At 42.1% G+C, this 20,836-nt stretch overlaps 1 protein-coding gene across 6 annotated transcripts in view; it reads left to right on the top strand.

The window, feature by feature from the left end:
- JADE3 (jade family PHD finger 3) overlaps window positions 1-20,836 on the top strand; it is a 62,217-nt gene that overhangs the window by 37,196 nt on the left and 4,185 nt on the right. For all 6 annotated transcript variants that reach the window (XM_061626983.1, XM_061626986.1, XM_061626985.1 and 3 more), the window contains 6 exons: window positions 6,907-7,097; window positions 12,852-13,063; window positions 14,550-14,717; window positions 14,917-15,033; window positions 17,552-18,025; window positions 19,767-19,884. In XM_061626983.1, the coding sequence (XP_061482967.1) occupies window positions 6,907-7,097; window positions 12,852-13,063; window positions 14,550-14,717; window positions 14,917-15,033; window positions 17,552-18,025; window positions 19,767-19,884 (1,280 nt within the window). The remainder of the gene's footprint in view (window positions 1-6,906; window positions 7,098-12,851; window positions 13,064-14,549; window positions 14,718-14,916; window positions 15,034-17,551; window positions 18,026-19,766; window positions 19,885-20,836) is intronic.

The following is a 20,836-nucleotide window of genomic DNA, read 5'->3' on the forward strand; positions in this document are numbered from 1 at the left end:
CAAACACTTTCATCACACCATTGAAATTCTGAGGGACCATGGATTCTTGGTCAACATTTAACTCCCTCACTGCTTTCTTCCTTCCGGTGGTGGCCTACAACTCGGAATCTCAAGAAGGGAACTCCATTCAGAGAGCTGGACAGAACTGTAATTACAACAGATGCCAGCCTGATTGGCTGTGGGGGCCACTGCAACTCCCGATTTGTCCAAGGTGTCTCGTCCATGTCTGAGAAGGGCCACATCATCAACTGGCTGGAGCTAAGGGCGGTCCATCTGACTCTTCATCATTTTCAGCCAGTGTTCCATCTGGAAAACATATTGATCCAGACAGACAACACCTGCGTGAAATCGCATTTGAATCTGCGGGGGAGGGGCTCCAGGTTCCAAATTCTCCAGGCGGAGGCAACCCTGATTTTTAACTGGGCCGAGAGTCATTTGATGTCAGAACACCACAGTGAGGTTCTGAATGTTACAGCAGGCTGCCTCAGCAGACAACAAGTGATTCCAGGAGAGTGCAAACTACACCCAACAGTGTTCAGTCTCCTCCAACATTGTTTTGGCAACCTGATGGTGGATCTGTTTGCCTCGAGTCTCAACTGCCAGCTTCCCCAGTACTTCTCAAGGTACCTAGAGACAAGGGCAGAGTCTGTAGATGTTCTTCTGGCCCCTTGACCGAAGGGACTTATGTACGCCTTCCCTCCGATTCCTCTCCTGGGCAGAACATTGAGGAAACTTGAGCGCGAAAGGGCTCAAGTGGTACTTCTAGCCCCCTACTGGCCGCGCCAGCCATGGTTCTCGGATCTGCTCTCACTATCAATAGCAGACCCTTGGAGGCTACCAAACAGACCAGATCTTCTGTCACAGGGACAAATCTGGCATCTGGATCCCGAATGGCTGAGTCTGATGGCTTGGCATTTGAGCAGACACAGTTGATCTGCACAGGTCTATCACAGGAGGTTATCGATACCATCCTGGCGTCCAGGAGGCCATCGACCAATCATATCAACCAGAGTACATGGTATGCTTTTTCTAACTGGTGTGCTTCCCGAGCTCTTCTACCTTCACAAGCCACCGTCCAGAATGTCATACAGTTTCTGCATAGGGGTCTGAAGATGGGTTTGAAAGCCAACACCTTGTGTCATCAGGCTTCCACTATATCATCTATTCTGTCTGTTACTTCATCTAGTGTTTCCATAGGCTCGCATCTGCTGATCAAAAGTTTTTTAAAGGGGGCTCCTTCCCTTTGTCTGGCAGTGTGTCATGGAGTCTAGAGAAGGTCTTGCAAGTCCTGCAGCGCCTTCTTTTTGAGCCACTTGGGTCAGTACCATTATGACTACTTTCCTCAAGGTCCTTTTTCTGGTGGCTATTACTTCAGCAAGAAGAATATCAGATTTGGGAGCATTGTCATCTGCCCGCCATCTTTGCGTATTTCATAAAGACTCAGTAGTTACATCCCAAGCCATCATTTCATCCTAAAGTAAGCTCCGTGTTCCACTGCAACCAAGACATTATACTTCCATTGTTCTGTCCTAATCCCGTTCATCCACTTGGTACTCTTTAGATATTTACAGAGCCCTCAAGAGTTATCTGTTTCGAACCCAGGACATAAGACTAATGGATTCCTTGTTCATATCCTTTCACCCAAGGACACTGAGGAAAAAAGTTCCTAATCTACCTTGTCTTGTTGGTTGCGCACCTGCATTGCCCTGGACTATGAGACGCTTAAGCTTCCAGTGCCTTGCAACATTATGGCGCACTCGACTAGGTTGGCAGCTACAATGGCTGCATTCACAACCAATGCACACCTTGCAGATATTTGCAGAGCGGCGGTATGGTCTACCCCAGATTCATTTATCAATCATTACAAGATAGACCGCTACGCTTCTGCCAATGTTTCTTTTGGGAGGTGTGTTCTGCAGCGGGTTGTTTCTCATGCGTAGACAGCATGTGGGGTGGCCTCCCTGGCCCTCCCTGTTGGTGCTGCTTTGGTACATCCCTGTTGGTGCTGCTTTGGTACATCCCTGTTGGTGCTGCTTTGGCATCCCATGTAATGGCATGCTATCTGGGGAAAACAGACCGTTGGTCTCACTTGAAGGTTTTTTTCAGGTATCATTCCATCACAGTCCTCCCTATGGAGGCTGCCTAGGTGTAGTGTACCATTTTTCAAATTATTGCAGTTTAACAGTTTATAATTCTATATTGTGTGACTGAGTCAAGACCTTTCTCATACGTTATGAATGCATGTTGCTACGCTTAAGTCTGGTAGTGCCCCTATTTGCCTTGCTGTTACACCTGTTTGTTTTTATGGCTGTTCAGATATCTCACGTCAGTCTTGTCATGAATGAACTGGAGTGGGAGGGGCACAGTTAGAGCCCAGGTCTTGACTTCAGTACATTCTTGTCCTTCGGATGCTAGATGGCGCTATAACCCCACATGATGACATGATACCTGGGGAAGCCACCTTTCAGGTGAGACCAATGGTCCAATCTCAGAATAGCTCAATATATTCTAGCAGTTGTGGAGGATCTTCTCCACAGTGCTCCTAATGCACAAGACATATCTGTGCAGTACACAAAGTTGGGTTTGGCAATGGATAGATTAGAGTGAATAAACTGGCTCAATCGAGCTCAGACTTGAGCTAGTCTTATTTATCTAAAGATTACCAGATACGTTTAAATCTGTTGCTTAAATCTGTTGCCATGGGCTCCCACTGGGAGAAAGGGCAGGATATAAATTAAATGATAGATAGGTAGCATCTCTTTGGTAAATCTGTTGCTCATTGTTCTATAGTACAAGGGGGCAAGGTGATTGAGAGGGTAGTGGCTGCTCAGCTCCAAGTTTTCCTGGATGAATCGGACTATCTAGACCCTTTTCAATCAGGCTTCAGGCATGGTCATGGGACAGAGACTGCCTTAGTCGCCCTGCTGGATGACCTACGCCGGGCATCAGACAGGGGGAGTGCATCCCTGTTGGTGCTGCTGGACCTCTCGGCGGCCTTGGATACGATTGACCATGGTATCCTTCTGGGCCATCTAGCTGGGATGGGATTGGGAGGCACTGTTTTATGGTGCCTCCGGTCATACCTGATGGACAGGACTCAGAAAGTGGTGCTGGGAGACTACTGCTTGACTCCCTAGTCATTGGCCTATGGGGTACCGCAAGGTTCCATTCTGTCTCCCATGCTCTTTAACATTTATATGAAACCACTGGGAGAGGTCATCAGGAGATTTGGAGTGCAATGTCATCAATATGCTGATTACACTCAGCTCTATCTCTTCCTACCACCTGACTGCAGGGAGGGAGTGCTCATCCTAAACCGGTGCCTGGAGGCTGTGAAGGGCTTAATGTGGGCTAACAAACTGAATCCAGACAAGACGGAAGTACTACTGGTCAAAGGAAAAACTGCACCAGGGACGGGGTTGCAATCTGTTCTGGGTGGGGTTGCACTCCCCTTGAAGGAGCAGGTCTACAGTTTGGGAGTTCTCCTGGATCCTGCCCTGCTGCTTGAATATCAGGTGGCTGTGGTAGCCAGGAGTGCTTTTGCCAACTCAAACTGGTCTACCAGCTGCGTCCGTTCCTGGAGGCAGTTGACTTGGCCACAGTGACGCATGCATTGGTGACATCGAGGCTTAATTATTGTAATGCACTCCATGTGGGGCTGCCTTTGAAAACTGTTCGGAAATTGCAGTTGGTTCAAAATGCAGCAGCCAGAATGTTGACTGGAGCTTGGCGCAGGTAGCATTTCACGCCTGTGCTTTATCGACTCCACTGGCTCCCAATTTGTTTCCAGGCTCAATTCAAAGTGCTGGTTCTGACCTTTAAAGCCCTAAACGGCCTTCGACCAATATACCTCAGGGTCTGCTTACGCCCATATGTACCTGCCTGGGATTTAAGATCATCTGCCTCTGGTCTCCTCTGTGTGCCTGGAGTGAAAGATGTTAGACTGACAAGCATGCGGGGGAGAGCTTTTTCAGCTGTGGCCCCCAAGCTTTGGAATATGTTGTTCCTATCTTCAAAAAGGGCAAGAAGGGAGGAACCAGGGAACTACAGACCAGTCAGCCTAACTCTAGAGCAGATTATAAAGCAGTCAATTTGTAAGCTCCTTGAAAGCAATGCAGTGATTAATAGGAGCCAACATGGATTTATGAAGAACAAATCCTGCCAAACTAATCTTATCTCATTTTTTGATCGGGTAACCTCCCTTGTAGACTGTGGGAATGCTGCAGACGTAATATATCTCGACTTCAGCAAAGCTTTTGACAAAGTGCCCCATGATATTCTGATTAGCAAGCTAGCTCAATGTGGGCTGGATGGAACAACTATTAGATGGATCCACAGTTGGCTCCAGAATCGTACTCAAAGAGTGCTTATCAATGGTTCCTTCTCAAACTGGGCAGAAGTAATGAGTGGGGTACCACAGGGCTCGGTCCTGGGCCCAGTGTTCTTTAACATTTTTATTAATGACTTGGATGAAGAGGTACAAAGCATGCTTATCAAATTTGCAAATGATACAAAATTGGGGGGGGGGGCATAGCTAATACCATGGAAGACAGAAACAAAATTCAAAGGGACCTTGATAGGCTGGAGCATTGGGCTGAAAACAACAAAATGAAATTCAACAGGGATAAATGCAAAGTTCTACACTTAGGAAAAAGAAACCAAATGCACAGTTATAAGATGGGGGGGATACTTGGCTCAGCAGTACTACATGTATATATATATATTGTATTTTATGCATTTTAATTGTATTCTATGTGTTTTATTTTACTGTTTTTGTGATTTAATTGTTTACAATTTTATTATGTACATGTTTGATTTTATTTTTGTAAGCCACCCTGAGTGCCCTATTATAGGGTAGAAGGGCAAGATAGAAATATTTTAAATAAATAAATACAGTATTTTAGGTTTTCTTTTCTTCGGATGTATGAAGTAGTCAGAACTCAAGAGGGAACTTCAGGCAGTGCGGATATTTATCTGTGTGGTGACTCAGTACAGAATTTACTTTTGTGTTTGTTTTTACCAGATCCCTATATTTGAATGTAGGAAAGAGGTTTGCTAACTGTTCATAATGGGCTGTTGGCTGGTGCTCCTGTAATGTGTGGTAGTACTCTGTAAGGAATATGACACTGTACTAACTCATTCCTTGGTCTAAAGCAGGGGTAGTTGACTCATGGGCCGTATACAGCCCTCCAGAAGACTTTTTGTGGCCCCAAGGACCCCCTGAAAAAGGCACCCTCTTGCTGTCTGGGTACCCCTTTTTTAATTGAGTTGTATTCCATGTTTTTTCTGAGCAGTAGCCTCCAAAATCTGTTTGGCTTTGTTTACATGCTACTACCTGATTAATAGGAATAATCTTCAACCATTTCTGCTGCTGTTGTCTTCAGCTGATGAAAAGATATTATCAGCCAAAGAGCAGCCAAAGGCATCGAAACTGTCTGAGGCTGCTTAAACTTGGTGATTTCTGTGTTGAATGGACTCAGGAATGTAGGGAAAGAGTTGGCGAAGATTTAAATGTGGAAATGGATGGAAAGAGGAACAGATGGTGGGAATGTTCATTGATTATTGGGGAAGGGGTGGTGGAATTATATGTTACTGGAGTATAAATTGATTAGTTGCCATGGAAGGCAAAGAAATTAATTACAAGGAAAAGGTGTGTCCGTGTTCTTCATAGTGAGTTATAAAGGTTATAAAATGAAGATTCAGGTCTTCCTCCTCCCTGCTCACCAGATCAGTCATCTTGGATGGGGAGTGGAAGGGGAAGGTTTTGCTCCTGTATCCCTAATCCCAGCACAGAGAAGAGGATTAAACATCTCTGCTCAGTGTCAGGCTTGGGATATAGCTGGGGATCACTCCCTCTGTACACATCTATCTAATCAATCTGGTGAGTGTGGGGAGGGAGAATCTGTATCTGTGCTGGGATGGAGATGTGCTCTGTGTGTGAGAGGGAGAGAGAGAGAGAGGGAGAGGGATGAAGAGACTGGAATGTCCAATGCAGCTTGGGCAAAAAGCCCTATGTTTTGGGAAGGTAAGGGTGGAAATTAATAAGGAATTGGGGTGGGATGATGATGGAAGTTAGTAAGAAATAAAGGTAAAATAATAAGCTATAGGAGGGTGAAGGGGTAGAAGTTAGTAAGGATAATTAGTAATGGAAAGAAATGTTGGATTCAACCCAGAAGGTTGTGGACTTCAGCGTGACAAAGGTTAGACACCCCCTATCTGAACATATGTGAAGTATGGTGCACGCTATTACTTTTGCTTACCCAGTACTCAACCATAATCCAGATGATTATGCTTGGCGATCACTCATGACCGAGTAAGATTGTCTTCCAAAATAAAGTGTTTAACAAAGGATCCATCAGAATCTGTATCCACCGCCGATGTACCAGTTCATGACTACGGGCTTCTGGATTTCACAGTCCTGCCCCTGTTGCCATTTGCTGATGGCCATGGGACTTTTGTTATGGAAGACGCCTGTGCGTGAATTTGTTTTACACGATCAACACACAATCTTGACAGAAAAAGGCTTTGATCCAGTGGCATGGGTACCACTATGATTGGAAGTCCTTTATCTGCTGCAGCCTTCATCCACTTTCACAGCCATTGTAACATACACATTGTTATCCTCCACCTGTTCTGCCGTTGAGGACATTCTTGGATCGTTCTTTGTCTGGTTCCTCTCCCTTGACCTTACCGCCATGGGTGACGCTGCTGGGAGTACATGACTCCCGATGGCATAGCTCATAGGGTTCATTGGAACACGCACGCCCACTCACCACTACAAGGTGACGATCCAGCGAGAGGCCATATGATTATAATACATTAGAGACATAGAATATCTAGCGTCCCAATTTGTAGAAGTGTACTTTCACCAAATTACTTACAACTCACTTTGTTTTGTCGTTTTAGAGTTGTAGCAGAAAAAGTAAAGCAAGTACTATATACAAGGCCTAGAAAGTATATCCGTTGTTCAAGTCAAGAGCCCACGGAACCTGGCTACATCAACATTCTAGAACTGGCAGAATCAATGTGTCGTTATGACTTGGATGATATGGACATCTTCTGGCTTCAAGAAGTAAACGAGGAGCTTGCTGAGATGGGTGAGAATGTTGAAAATTGCAATTAATAATTTATAATGTTGAATCTTCAGTTGACTGTGCTCTTTGAAGCCCCCCCTCCTTTTTTAAAAAAAGATGTCATTTAGAAAGATAACTGGTTGGTGTTTAAGAAGTCTTCTGCAGTAGTTTTTTAGATACATCTAACAGCATCTAGTTATTTTAGAAGCCTTTACATGTTGTTAATTATATAGCCACAAGAGTGACTTACTACTGTAGCCAGCATGGATTTTTTGCATTGTGCAATGTTAAATTGAAAATAGCCCCCATGCCCTTCTGATGCTTCTCATAAGCTCATTTCTGAACAGAAAATGACAAAACTTATAGTCCTGAACTCAGAAACACTTGCTTAACAACCCTCTAAATGTTCATGGCGATACACAAAAACAGTCAGAGAGAATCAAGAGTTCAAAGTGTAAAAAGAGAGAAAAAAACCAGACCCTTGTTGGCCTTTTTTGTCAGAGTTCTCATAATTTGTTGAAATTAATTAAAAATCAGCCATGTTCACAGGATACCTGTAATCCTATTACTGACCTTGCCCCATACTCTGGCCCTCATCCTCTGCAGTTTAAAAGTTTTTTAAAAAATGCCTGGCTGATTTTTAATTAATTTAAGAAATTTAACATTAAAGTCAATGATAAGCCTGGCCATGCTCAGTAAGAACCAACTGTCAGTGTTCTAAAAGCCAGACTCGCAGCTGCTTGGCTTGGCTAATTGGGGCCACACCTACAGCAGACCTTTGTTTCACTTGAGACAGTCATGGCTTCCCCCAAAGAATCCTGGGAAGTGTAGTTTGTGAAGGTGCTGAGAGGAGACTCCAGTTCCCCTGACAGAGCTCCAGTGGCCAGAGCGGTTTAACAGTCAGTGGCTCTGACTGAAGCTCTTTGAGGGGAACAGTGTCTCCTAGCAACTCACTGCACCCTTAATTAACTACACTTCCCAGGATTCTTTGGGAGAAGCCATAACTGTGTAAAGTGAAATAAAGGTCTGGTGTGGATGTGGCCAGGCACAGCTTTGGTTTAAATTTGGTTGGGAGACCATGTGCCTGCTGCAGAATAAAAAGGTGGGGAAACACTGAAAAAGAATGATACTGTTCACAATGTTTTCCTTTTGGAAAGGAAAGGGGCTTCCCCTCTGCCCAGTGCCCACCCACCCGATCTCTTCCCCTTCCTCCCTCTCCCCTTCCTGCTGTCCTCCCTCCCTCTTCCTTTCTCCTTCCCCCCCTCCCAGGTCAGTTTCACCTATCCTAAGCATGATTGCACATCCCATTGAACTCAAAAAGCATGCAAATGATCAAGCCTGCCCTCTCCTCCTCTTCCCTCCTGTCCTCTACCTCTTGCCCCTTTCCTTTCCCTTTTCCTCTTCCCCCTTCCCTTCCAATCCTCTCCTTCCCTCTCCTCCTTCCCCTCCTCTTCCTCCCTATCCCCCATTGTCAGTTTTACCTATCTTAAGCATGATTGCACTGGAGTAAGTACCATTGAACTCAGTAAGCATGCAAATGATCAGACCTGCTTAAAATGGCTGCTTAACAGGCTTGTACTTTGTGACTCCATAAGAGAATCAGGATTATGCCACTTCAGTAAGTCATGGGAGACATGTTCTTGATTCCCATACAGTTTGTTTCTAAGGCCTGTTCAGTTGAGACTTAAAAATTGGAGAAGAGATAATTAACTTGATGTGGCAGATTCTTTTCAACATAGTATTTATAGGCAACATGTTGCTAATCTGAATGGGAAAAGGTAATGGGACATAGGAGAGATTTGAATGAAGTTAGATAAACTGTTTGTCATATTAAGAGGCATGGTGTCATATAACACTAAATTATGGTTTATTAAACCATGGCTTAGCATTATGGGTGAATTCCCCTCAGCAGCTTAACTATGGTTTATTAGCAATAGCTAAAGTTTGCTCATTAACCAAAGTTTGTAGTTGGTTTATGAATCTTATTTAGTGTTAACCATAGCTTAGTGTGTGAATCCAGACCCCCTCCTTAACTATGGTTAAGAGTTATCACCACCCAAAAGGTACAGAGTTATAACTGAAGAGCATCAAAAGAGCTGCCCTGGGCTTCTTTGGAAGGAAGGGCAGAATATAAATGTATTAAATAAATGAATTCAGACTGCTCTCAAGACTCAGCTGCTCTTGTTAGTGCTTTTAACTGTTCTGTGTCATAATAAACCAAGGTTTAAGTGATCATCTGCCAAACATTTCAGCATTAATGATGATTAAGTAGTAGTAAGTATCATTGATTTACTGTCATTGACCAGTCATACACATACATACAAATATGAATACACTGAGATTAAAAACATGAATTTGGAATCTCATATGCAAAATACAGCATAAAACTTATACGAAGAGAAGAAGAGACTTTTAATCCTATTTAGCTAAGAGGATAGTGTTTTTACCATGTGCTTCCTTATGTTGCATGCACCAGCACAAAATTTCGCTACCCTAAGGGTTGTTTCCTTCCTGAGATCTGAAAGGAGGAGTGAGACATATGATGTATCGGGATTGTGGGGCAGAGTTTGTAAGATTTGGGCAATATAATAAGCACGAGTGTCCTTGTAGTATGAACAGTAAAGAAGAACATGGGTAATTGTTTCAACCTCCCCCAACTGGCATGGGCATTGGCGTTGGGAGTATGGGGATACGCTGGTATCTCTCCTCCAGTAAGGCTGACGGGAGTGCGTTTAGGCAGGCCAGGGTAAAGGCTCTACAGAGCCTAGGGATATCCAAGGCGTAAAGGTATGTTTCAGGGGCAAAGTTGATATTAAAATTTACCGGAAACCGGTAATTTGCCACCCGGGCTTTGTCATTTTGTAGGGCTACATCCCTTATCCTATTTTTGATCACTTCTTTGGCCTTAATGTGGCCCAACTGGGCCAAGACTGAGCAAGAGAACACATAATGGTGTAGTTTTTCCTCAACTTGGCTTACCCACCCGCATATCAGAATGTCTGTTAGGATCAGCGGGGTTAGTCCCAGTGTGTTAGCATTTAGGTTGATCCAATAGTTGAATATATTTATCCACATTCGGGCTTCAAAGGGAATTAGCCCGACTTCCAACCTATATATGGCGTTGGGGATGCCACGCGGGGCACCAAGAATAGAACATAAAAATTTTGATTGAACTGCCTCCATGGGGCAAATATCTCTATAGATGCATACCTGTGAGCCATAAAGTAGTTGGGCCTGTTGATGGTGGCGGTTCTTGCGTGACACAGCATACGTTACTTTGGAGTTAAGTTGAGCAAGAAACTTCTCAGATGCATTGGATCAGGTTAAGAGTCTTTATTAAGACATTAGGGCCAACAGGCTTAAGAGTAAATATATGTAGAGTTTCTTCAGTCACCCCCCCTTCTGGTACATCTCTCTCCAAAGGTAAACACAGAAGACAACCTCTCAGTTCAGAGGCAATATACAGAAGACACAACTTACAGACTCTGTTAGAACTTTCCCAGTTGCTATCTCACGTTACCATGACAACCGCTGGCCTTGGATGTCTGCTCTCTCTCAGGCCAGGAGATAACAGTTACTTCTCCAAACTTGTAGGCTTTATGGAAAACAACTAGAGACAGTAATGCCTATGGGTCAACAGCCCAACAGGGCCATCACCTTATCCTGGAATACTTTAATAGCCGAGGGGATGTGGGCACCTCCTTTCGTATGGAAAGACCTAAGTATAGTAGTAGCGGTTTTACGGGTGTTCTCTATTAGGTGGGCAGTTTGTGCTCTCCAGATGCCAGTTGATTGAAAGACTACACCCAGGTACTTGTAGATCTTAAACTTGTTCAGTGTCGTTTCCATTGGTAGTCCATCTGCCGTGTACTTTTTAGAAAAGACCAAGATTTTTGTCTTTTCATAGTTTATTATAAGCTCCTCTTCTTTGCAATATGCCGTGAAGGCACTGAGTGCTCTTCTAAGTCCCACTTCAGAGTAGTATAATATTACTGTATTATCCGCGTATAAAAGAGCTGGTATGGGTCAGTTCGCTAGTTTAGGAGGGTGAGTGTCAGTATTCAGAAGGGTAGGGGCTAAGGCGTTGATATAAAGGTTAAAAAGGAGAGGGGCCAAGATACAGCCCTGTTTCACTCCTTTATTTAGTGGGACCGGGGCCGAGAGATGCCCCTGCGGATTGCATCTGACTCTCAGGGAGTTTTGTTCATGCAGGGTACGTATTAGTATCAGTAGTCTGCGATCCAAAGAGGAGGCTTCCAGCTTTGCCTGCAGTTTGTTCCGGGGGACGCTGTCAAATGCGGATTTGAAGTCCACAAAGGCTGTGTATAGCGCTCCTCTTGGCCTGCAGCTATATTTCCTGATCAAATGGTGCAGAATCAAGCATTGATCGATTGTGGAGCCCGCTTGCTCTTCAGCTAGTATATTCTCCTGGTCTTTCCAGTCCCAGAGTTTCCATAACAGATGCATGGCGTAAAGCTTACTTACTGTACTCAGTAAGCTAATTGGACGATAGTTGGAGGGGTCATCCTTTCGTCCCTTTTTATAAATTGGAATGATGACAGCCAGGCCTCAATCTATCGGGATCTGGGCTGTCTGATCAATAATTGTAAAGAGTGAAGCCAGGGAAGGGGCCCACCAGTCTATATTGTTCTTAATTAGTTCTGATGGAATGCCATCAATCCCGGGTGCCTTCCCGGGTTTGAGTAATGTAGCTAACTTTTTAATTTCTGATGTCGAGACTGGCCGCCATATGGGGGTGTCTGCCAGATTGAGGGTGGTAATTTTTAGAGTATCTGAGCCCGTGGAGTATAATTCATGGAAATAGGTTTCCCATGTCTTGGCAGGCACCAGGCATATCATCCTAGGGAGTTCTGATTGAAGCCCACTTCGTACAGTATGCCAGAATAGCGAAGAGTCATTGCTTCTGGTTGCATGAATCAGCTGGGCCCAGGCTTTAGCTAGTGCCTCCTTTTTTTCCCTTTTTCGTAGTTCCTTATATTGTTTTTTTTGAAGGCGCAAGGCCATAGGAATAAAGGTAGCTTCACTTTGCCTATAGTGTTGGTAACAGACTACCAGCTGTTTCTTAGCTGTCACACTCTCCGAGTCGAACCAGGATTTTGAGTTGTATTTTATGTGGTGGGTAGTAGCGGGGCAAGAGTTTTTTGTTAAAGCCAGCAAGAGGTCGAAGACTAGATTTTGATAGGCGGTTATTGCTGTTTCAGGTACTTTTGTGGTAGTAATCTCCGTGGATAATTCGAGGGCCCTCTCAGACCCAAGAAAGATTGTAGTTTGCTCATCTGCTTTGTTTGTCCATCTAACTCTCCTGTGGCCATCCGCAGGTGTAAAATCTATTTCAAACTTGTCTGTCAGTTGTGTAAGTAATACTTTTTTATTAAATTCCAATAAAATGGGAAGATGATCACTGTCTTGTCGGGGCTCAACTTTTAAGTGGATCAAGCTCCCCTGCAGATTGCGCGAGGTCAGCACATGATGATTAAGTAAGTCAGTACTTGAAACCACATACAATTAGTAGTTTAACTTTTTATGCACCCACAGTTGTTCAAGACAGTGTGTTTACATATCAAATTAACATACTCTGGATATTAAATCCTTTAAAACTTGGAATGAAACTTAAGTAAGCCTAATACCTGTAAATATCAATTACTGTGTCAACCTAGTGTCAGTGCAATATTTCCCAACTTTAGAAAATAAGAATGCTTTTTTCATTCTTTTACTAGTATTAAGCTAATTATTATTTTTGCTTTCATTCTTCTGCAGGATGTGGGCAGCTTGATGAGAACACAATGGAGAAGATGGTAGAAGTCCTGGAACGTCACTGTCATGAGAATATGAACCATGCCATTGAGACAGAGGAAGGGCTGGGTATAGAATATGATGAAGATGTAATCTGTGATGTGTGTCGGTCCCCTGACAGTGAAGACGGGAATGATATGGTGTTTTGTGACAAATGCAACATCTGCGTGCATCAGGTTAGCAGACGTTTTTGAAAATGCTGCATCCTCTTGATAATGAGATCATTTAGAATATCTTTCTAGATAACATCCTCAACACATGATGTGAAAATGTATCACTGGCAGTCTCTGCAAAAGTGGCCTAATATCATCTAATATGGCTCTATAAAATTTAAAATGCAAGTGCTTTAGAGATACGTACATTGCTTTTGATCCCAGTAGCTTCATACCAAAATTCACATGCACCCTCAGTATTGTATATAAATGCTGCTTAAAAAACGTTAGGGAAAGGTTTTTGAAACATTGTCGTGGAGCAAGTGTGTTTTGTCTCCTTCCCTCCCTAAAACCACATTTAAGAATGTGGTAGGCTAATAAGCAGGATATACATTTAACTTTCCTACAACAGGAAAAAAGGAGAAGTGAAGAATGAGTTTTTAATATTCATAAAACAATTCTGGTTAACGACAGTGCAGAACATGTTGAAAGTGAGAGATAATGAATATACAGAAGGATATTGGGGAAAAGGCTGATCTTCTAAATTTGTACCTAGGCATGAGTGCACTCTACTGGATTAATCTGGAATGTTTCAGAACAAACTATGATAGACTAATCCTTTTTATTCTTTACTATAAGAGCACCTTTATGCATCAGTCTATAATAGTACTAGATGCCGTGCAGAAAGCGAACTTTTCTAGATCTAGTAGTATATAAGTGTAGCGTATAAAAAGAAACAGGTTATAAATTTATCTTACATCAACAATATATTTTTACTATCCTGCCAGATACACCATGTTATTAGAATATCAACTCATGTGCAGACACATTGCATATTGGCCTATTTGTTGTTCTTGAATAGGCTATTTAGTGAAGTAGTTGGAATTGTTGATATATTGAGAAGCTGAGGACATTGGGCTGGTTGATTTGCAACTGAAGATGACACTGCCATTAAAAAGTACTGTGGAACAAATCTAGGAGATGCTAATACAGTCATTGGGTTTTTCTTGGAGAATCTCTGAACAGTTCTAAACAGTCCTGATAATTTAAAGTACATTGTGGGAAATGTTAGAACTTCTGACATTAAAAAATGCATTCAAAAATACATTATGAAGCTCCCTCCTCTGTTTCACTAAGTAGTTTTTGTTTTGTTTTAGGAGGGTAAATACACCCAGAGGAACCAGCAGGACTTGGGGGCGGGTAGGGAGATGCTGCTTCTGTTGTCTGACTTTCCTCTGAGATGGGACACTTGGGTTCTGTACCTATTTACAGAAATTCCGTGTATTAATAAACAGTGTGTGTAACCTTTTACTTGTTAGGAAAAATATCATGTTCTGTTCTTTGTGTTTCAAACATCTGGCAAATAGTTGAGTTCTTTCAAAATGAATGTAGTAATGAATTTAATATGTAACATTTTAAAATGTACTACAGTTGGTATTGACATGAACCAACAATGTCTCACTTCACTTATGAACTCCTACAAAACAGCACTTTGCTTTTTTTCCCTCAGGCATGCTATGGTATCCTAAAGGTTCCTGAAGGAAGCTGGCTGTGTCGTACTTGTGTTCTAGGTATACACCCTCAGTGTCTCTTGTGTCCAAAGAGAGGTGGGGCTATGAAAGCTACAAGAACAGGCACCAAGTGGGCACATGTGAGCTGTGCTCTTTGGATTCCAGAGGTATGTATAAGAAGTGCTTGAGCATTTCTTATATTAGCCCATATTTAAGTGACTAGCATAGAAGCATTTGTGATGCCCTAGTCCCCTAACTGCTATTACTCCATTATTTGCCTTTTTACAAGATGCTGAAATAGAATAGTTTGATAACTGTTTCTGGCAATGTCAATAATGATAATCCATACCATGTTTTGCTTGTTAGGTAAGCATCGCTTGTCCTGAAAGAATGGAACCAATTACAAAAGTATCCCACATTCCACCCAGTAGATGGGCTTTAGTTTGCAGCTTATGCAAATTGAAAACTGGTGCTTGTATTCAGGTATGTGCCAGTTCTGTGTTGTGATCTTTGAGGATGCACAGTAGAAATTGTATGCTAGCAAACTCATATTGAGAGTGGAAAGGAACAACTATTTTTGGTGCTGGATGAAAGACACATTCAACAGAATAACCTTTAGCTGTAGGCTGTAGTGAAAGAAAGTGGGCTTCAAATGAAATGTGTTGTTTAGTTCTGTTCTTTTATCCAGTCATATATTCAGAAATTGATACTGGCTCAAATGTCTTTGTGATTGCTTAAATCAATACCATTCAAAACTAGTCTGTTTCATTCTCAAATGTTCAGCGGAAACCTCAGCAGAGGATGGAGATCATATTTTAGTCTTCAGTAACAAAATACATTTGACACCATTATCTAGATGGCTGTGTTTTGTAATGCATTCCTAAGCATTTTTGGTGCTGAAAACTATGACAGTCATGCAATGTCTAAGAACTTCCATGTTTGAATTGTTCCTCTGGATGTTTTATTCAAGACCCTTCTTGCAAGGAGTGTTGTAGGAAAGCTATATTAGGTTTAACTAACGGAAGCATTATAGTTGATTGGGTACAGGACTATGAAAATGGGCTATGAGAAGAGTCTGTTTTTTCTTTTTTTGCCTAAGCATTTTAAACATCTCTAGCACTCTGAAAGTTAAGTAGATTTTTTACCAGTAGCCAAATTCAATCCATGTAATCTAGATAAATTGTCTTGAGTTCAGCAGTCTCTTTAGATGAGGCTGTTGCGAAGGAGTGTAGAAGCAGGTATGTCTTCCTGCAAAACCATCTACCAAATCTGCTGAGAGGCTTTAAATGAAGGGTGGCTAACCTTTCTTGGTTAGAGAGCCACCTTAACCCATGGTCAACCCTCTAGGATCTGCATATCAAAGTAGGCATAGCTGAATTGGCTGTGGCCAATTTTTAATTTACATTTTAAGGACACATTTTGGGTTCTTGGAGGAGTCACCAAAACCTTTTGGCATCACAATTACAACAGAGAACCTGTGGGAGTGATCAGTAATTTTCTTTAAAATAATCATTTTAAATATTTTTTTTAAAAACAAATGGACAAATCTTGGGGGGGGGCACCAAAATCTTTTGGCATCACAATGGGGTACCTTTGGAAGCAGTCAGTTTTTTAAACAATTTTAATTTGGAAAAAAAAATTTTTAAAGAAAAAACCCACAAATTTGGGGTAGCCACTCCTGCATTAAACTGTTATTACTGCTCTGTCCTTGCTGGTCCTGACATTTCTGACATTTCTCTTCAGCTGTGATTGGTGAAGACTATTCAAGGGTACACTGTCTGATAGAGATGCATCTGTTGCAACACCATAACAAGATGTAAAGCAAAATGCTCCTTGAAAGAGCTGCCATCTGAATTCCTTTCACAGAGTTGAACTAAGAGAGAGGAACATGTCCTTTTAAGGATTCTTGAGATAATGCATATGAGACATTTTGTTCTAAAACTCTATGTAAATACCTGTACTATTATTTAAATTGTGTACCGATCATGAAGTTGAATATCTTCTACCACTACTTAGCTAGTGCAGTGGTTAAGCTTAGTTAAATGTTTTTTTGCAGAAGTCCAGTTGTCCTGGGTTGCACGTCACATTAATCTATAGTTACAGTTATCTCCTGTTTAATGTGAATGGGCAGTGTGCTGGTGCTCACTGCTCAAAGGTCTGCCCCCTCCCTCCATTTTTCTCCACTCCTGGCTGTGCCAGGAGCAGCAAACCACAAGCCTTGGCTTATTATGTTGTCCAAGCCAGGTTTGTGTCCCCCCTCCCCAAACAAACCACAAGCAGTAACAACTTTTTTTTCTTGGTTTACTGCTCATGGTTTGTTGGGGAAAACAAACCATGAGCCCAGGTTTGAATGGTACATTAAGCCAAGGCTTATGGTTTAATGCTCCTGGTGTGGTGCAGCCAGGATTGGGGAAGGAGCGAAGTGGGGACTTGAACATTATGCATAAGCACACTGCTCAGTCATGTTAAACCATAGTTAAATATTACCTATGGTTTTAAAATGATGCCCAAACACAGCCATTATGTCAAATTGCTAAGGCTGACAATTGCTTTATCATGAACCAAGCATTTCTCATCTACTAGACACTTTAGTGCGGTTGGCATACTGAGGCTTAATGTAGGAAATGTTTTTAATGAATAGGCTGTTTTTAATTAACTTGTGTGTGTTGTCTTTTCAAACCTACGTAAACATGTATATGTGTAATTTATAAGATAAAATACTATACTTAAATCTCAAAATTTTACATTTATAACCTGTATCTCTTCAGAATTCTTAACGAAGCAAAATTGGCTTGATTTTTGTCTGAAAGTTACCATTGAGACTTTTAACTTGAGAATGACGAAATTTAAACTGAAGCAATGCCTTCTGAATATCTCCTGTAAAATTATGTTTACGTATGCATGTAATAATGAAAGGTCTGTGATGCTTCTAAGTTTTCATTGGCTGGCTTTGTTCTGCTGATGCTTGTGTTGACTGACGGTGGTTTCCTTCACTCAACAGTGCTCTGTGAAGAGTTGCATCACTGCCTTTCATGTCACATGTGCCTTTGAGCATAGCCTAGAGATGAAAACAATCCTGGATGATGGCGATGAAGTCAAGTTCAAGTCGTACTGTCTAAAACATAGCAAAACCAAGCAGAACTTGATGCCTGATACAGATGGCAATCCCAAGAGCACAGCAGACCAGAAGCAGACTGAAAGTGAGAAAACCAGCTTGCGTGCTCAGAAGCTTCGGGAACTGGAGGAGGAGTTCTACTCGTTAGTGAGAATTGATGACGTTGCAGCAGAACTGGGCCTCCCTAAGCTCACTGTGGACTTGATCTATAATTACTGGAAATTAAAACGGAAAAGTAACTTTAATAAACCATTATTTCCTCCCAGGGAGGATGAAGAAAATGGCTTGGTTCAGCCAAAAGAAGATAGCATTCATACTCGAATGAGGATGTTCATGCACTTAAGGCAGGATCTAGAGAGGGTAAGGAGGAAAGAGAAAAGGGAAAAAAGATACCCTTATAATGGAAGAAGTAATCGGTGTAATAGGAATCCAAAAATAAAAAAAGAGAACGCTGTCACTGGTGTCTCAGGTAACCTCAGTAGCTTGGAGTGCCTGTTTCCACCTGCAGCCCCTCTTTGGCAAAGATGACTTAGCCACTGTTGCTCTACACTCTGGTACCTCCACATTGCAATCCACTCTATATGGGGCTGCGTTTGAATACTACTTGGAAACTTCAACTGGTCCAAAGTACAGCAGCCAGATTACTGGCAAGGGTTCCATTTTAGAGATCATATAATCCCTGGTTTAAAACTGCTGCACTAGTTACCAGTTTGTTTCCAGGCCCAATTCACACTGCTCCCATTAATGTTTAAAGCCCTAAACGACTTAGGCCCCAAAGAACTGAAAGACTGCCTCCACCCCTACCAACCCTCTTGGATGTTAAGGTCAGCAGAGGGGGCCCTCTTGGTAGTTCCACTGCCCTCAGACATTCAGAGTGTGTATGTGACCTGGGAGAGGGCATTCTCTGTGGCAGCCCCTTAAGTTGTGGACTTCCCTTACTGTTTTTAAAGATGTTTTGCTTTAATATTTTTAACATTCTTTTGTTCTTAAGATGTTTTAGAGTGTTTTTAGTATTTTGGTTTGCCACTCTGGGCTCCTTCTAGGAGGAAGGGTGGGATATACATTTAATTAAAAATAAATAAATTGTCCACATTTTGCCATATGCTAAGTATGCACCTGGCCTTTGAGAGGTAAGGTATTTTGTTTTGTGGGACCCATCTGTTTTACAGAATTTACACTGTTATGTTCTAGTTGGAGCAGTTTTTCTTACTTTATAGTTTTAACTGTTTTATCTGTTTTTAGAATTATATATGATATTGTTGTAACCCACTCTGGAACCTTAGAGTGAAGTGTGGGTAAGAAATCAAATAAAGAAATAATGGAGATTTGTGGTGAGAAGAAGGGAAATGGCAAGAAGCTAAGTAATAATAGCATCATCCAGAGAGTGGGTTCATCCTATTACTAGTGATGGTGATCTCCACTGCCATTATTGCAGAGTATGAGATGCTTTTGGAGGCTCCATAATGTTGGCACTTGTGCAGAATTTGCAGGGACAAATTCCATTTAGGAAAACCCTGCCAGTATATGAGGTTTGCCATCTTCTCCTGCTGGATGAAGCTGTGTGGAGAAGTAGCAGTCACCAGGCTGCTTTCCTCAAGTGTCATCATGGATTTCTTCTTGATTACAGCACTGTTTGCAATCAATAATCAGAGAAGGCTGACTCTGTCAGTGCTGGGATCATTAGTTTATTTGCATGCTTGAGATGGGGCCACTGCAACTGTGCAATTCCTTATAGGGCCGTAAGGTGAAAATCCTCTGCTGGTACCACCCTAATTATCCAGTTGAGGCTTTAGAAATCTGCTGCCAGCTAAACAGGGAAAAGACTGTTCTAGCCCTGGAAACCAATAGCCACTGTGAAATTTTGAAGCACTTGACTGGGGAATGATAGTTAAGACAGGACTAAAGTCAATGCTGAATATATTAAAGGACAATGGAGAAGCAGGTCAAGAGTTAAAATTGACTGTATAATATATGGTCTTTATAAGTATCCAGGTTCTAAATCTTTTAATTGATAATTGTTTATTATCCCAAGTGGTACTTCCAAAAAATGTTACACGGTTTTAAGTGTGTGGGGGGGCTTTTTCTGTTTTTTTTTCTGTAGGTAAGAAATCTTTGCTACATGGTAAGCAGAAGAGAGAAGCTAAAACTTTCTCACAGCAAAGCACATGAGCAGGTCTTCAATTTGCAAGTCCAGCTTATTAATCAGGAAGTTGCTGCAGGTAATGAATGTATGACAGATACATTGGCCTGATTCAGATGATTGCATCTCAGCTTATTTAGCAAAGATGTGCATGAACCTTTTTATCCACACATGCAACCCCTTTGCTTCTCCATTTGTGTTAGCATGGATTAAATCAGGTAGTTGACCATAGTTTCCCATGTTGTCCAAACCAGGAAACTATAGTTACCAGTTTCAGAATGAGCCAGGTTATTTATTATTTATTTATTTATAATATTTATACCCCGCCCTACTCCCAAAGGACTCAGGGCGGCTTACAATTAAGAACCATAAACAATTAAAACAATAACCATACAAATAAAAACGTTTAGAATGGTTATTAAACCAGCTTCAACTGTTGTTTAATGTCCTGGCTTATTCTGAAGTTGATAACTATAGTTTCCCAGTTTGGATAAAACAGGAAACAATGGTATGGTGAATTATGGACTCCTTGGTTTGATTGCTGTGTGCCGCAAAGAGTCTGAGTGCAGGCAAACGCTTGTGAGTAACTTGGCTTAATATGTAAAGAACTTGCTGGGGGGTCAACTCCCAAATCCAGGACAGTTCCTCCCAGCCAGGCACATACCATGCCTCCCTTACCAGGGCTGAGCTAAACCAATGCCAACCCTGTAAGGTAGGTAGACTGTCACCACCCGTTAAACCTGGACACCCACTCTGGGCCAAGGGGAAACCCAAAGTGGCAGAAATAGACCTGCCAAGGATTCCAAAAGACAAGAGCCAAAGGTGCATTCTTTGTCTTGGAACCTTCAGGTAAAATACCCAGTCATACGGTAGGATGCGGCTAAATGGTCAAGGTGCTGGATTGAGAGCCAAAAGTCCCGTGCAATGAGCACACACTGATAAATAAGAGGTAGTTTTTATTAAAATAAATGTATAAGTGCAAAAATATAGCAGCAAAATAGTTCCTTAAACTAAACACCCAAAAGGTTAGG

Source organism: Rhineura floridana, chromosome 5 (genome assembly GCF_030035675.1).
Source record: "Rhineura floridana isolate rRhiFlo1 chromosome 5, rRhiFlo1.hap2, whole genome shotgun sequence".
Lineage (NCBI taxonomy): Eukaryota > Metazoa > Chordata > Lepidosauria > Squamata > Rhineuridae > Rhineura > Rhineura floridana.